The 2,000-nt window shown below is 42.3% G+C and overlaps 1 pseudogene across 1 annotated transcript; it reads right to left on the bottom strand.

Annotated features, from left to right (window-relative positions):
• Window positions 1–66: 66 nt before the first annotated feature.
• On the bottom strand, window positions 67–745 carry TEOVI_000097300:pseudogene (annotated as a pseudogene). Its single transcript is given in 2 exon segments — window positions 67–321; window positions 323–745. Coding segments are annotated over 2 exon segments (678 nt in total).
• Window positions 746–2,000: the final 1,255 nt, after the last annotated feature.

Here is a 2,000-nt window from a genome sequence, read left to right as displayed (position 1 = left end):
ACAAACCCACTGATGTATTTTCATCATGTGAACAACTCCCACTTGTCATCTCGCACACATTATGTTTCAAACTGGGCATATGAAAGTGTCATTCTGTCTTGCAGCTATTACCACCCTGCTTTCTTTAGGTTCTTCTACCTTTAGAGTGTTTTGAGTTTGTGCAGTGTAATTCTTGAGATTGTTCCCCCTCTTTTTTGTACACCATATACACTCCAATTCTTTAACCTTTTGTGTGATCACACTATGTAACCATACAAAATGTTTTGAAGTCCCTGTTCTAAATTGAGCTAACAGTGACTCACTTTCCATTTATAGTTCCTTGTTTTTTTGGGGTCGGTTTTATATAGCATAGTAGAACACTGTGGTGTGTGTTTGGACCACGGTCTTCCGCAAATTCGCGTCGTGTCTGACTACGTAATTGGCGTGTTACACCTGTGACAAGGTCAGTGGTCCATGCAGGATAGGTTTTCGGCATGTTGTTTCCTTTGTTTCCGAGCTCATCCTCTTTGTCATTTCCCGGGATACCGCAATGCGAAAACACAAACTGAAACAACATGGCTACTCTCGGTTTAATGAAGTATAGGACCAGATTCTATATGCTTCGTAGAATGGAATTCGTCGCTGCTAGAGGACATGTTTTAGGTGCCATTAACAAAAATAACAAGTCTGTAAATATTGCCACTTTAGTTGTTCTTATCTCTTTGATTTTTATTTCTGACTTAAGTTTCATAAGTCCTGCCTCCATGGCTTCACACTCGCCTCTGTAGCTAGACTCTAACTTGCCTGCTCCTTTCTTCACTTTTCTGCTTTACATTGTCTAGGGTATATATTGCCGCGCTGGCACCAGAGTATTAATCCAGTATCACATACCCATCCTTCCATACTTGGTAATCGTAGTCTTTGAATCTACGTACCCTTTGCATTATGTGTCTTTTCTTTTCGCTGTCAGAAGCGTCAGAATGAAGACCACCTGGCGTTGTGGTTTTTGAAGTAGGATCTCCTCGCCAGTTGCAATATGCTTGCCGTGTGTTACTTCTCCTGTCTCTTTACTCCTCACACGGGTGTGACACACTCTCCAGGCGCGTGTGTATCGGATGGTTGGTGGGAACATTTTCCCCACCATATCGGCTGATGCCTTACCTTTTGCCTTCCTTGTTGAATAGTATTCTATTGCTCGTCTGTGAGTAATATCATCCATCTTGTGGAGTTTTTCTTCCTTCATGGCATCGTGACGAATCGTGTACTTTGGAATATCCACTATAACATGTACCGCTTGCGCCTGTAGCCTTTCAAGATCCTCCTTCTCTGATGGATAAGTATTGAACCACCATGCTGCGATCGCATAGCATAACTTTTCCTGAATTAAGGCTAAGTAAAATGCTCGGACGCTTTCTTTTCTCGTTCCTCGTTCGGGTGATGCAACAGCCCTTGGTTTCATTAATCCCACATTTGCTGCTGTTTGTATGGTGTGAGCATGTTTGCTTACTCCTTTATGTGGTTGCATTCTCACACCAAGTATTCTGCGATTTCTCATCTCATTTTATCTGTGCTCTCCAAGCATTAGGTGTAATGAGTTTCTGTATCTCACATCAACGAAAGTTTTTTCCTTTTTTTCTTCAGACACATCCATATAGTACTCTGCTGACCAGCCCGCTATGCAATCTAATCCTTTTTTCAGCGTCCGCCAAATAGTTTGTGAGTCAGTGTTAGAGCATACTATCTGGAGGTTGCATGCGAAGAAGCAGTATTTAAGGTCTGTCACGGCATTTAGTTTCGCACTGAGAGAGTCCATTGCGATAATGAATAGCAACGGCCCCAACACGAAACCCTGTGTAACACTGCATGTGAGTTGTATTTTCTTTGAAAGAGTGCCGTTTATTCATGCTACTGCAGTTCTTCCCTCCAGAAAATTTGCAACCCACGAAATGAGGTTCATGCTTCTCTCATACCTCTTTAGTGCATCTATTACGCACCTTTGAGCCACAGAATCAAATGCTCTT

Source organism: Trypanosoma equiperdum (assembly GCF_001457755.1).
Source record: "Trypanosoma equiperdum strain OVI genome assembly, contig: ctg_257, whole genome shotgun sequence".
In the NCBI taxonomy this organism is placed as follows: Eukaryota; Euglenozoa; class Kinetoplastea; order Trypanosomatida; family Trypanosomatidae; genus Trypanosoma; species Trypanosoma equiperdum.
This window is presented reverse-complemented; position numbering and strand designations above follow the sequence as displayed.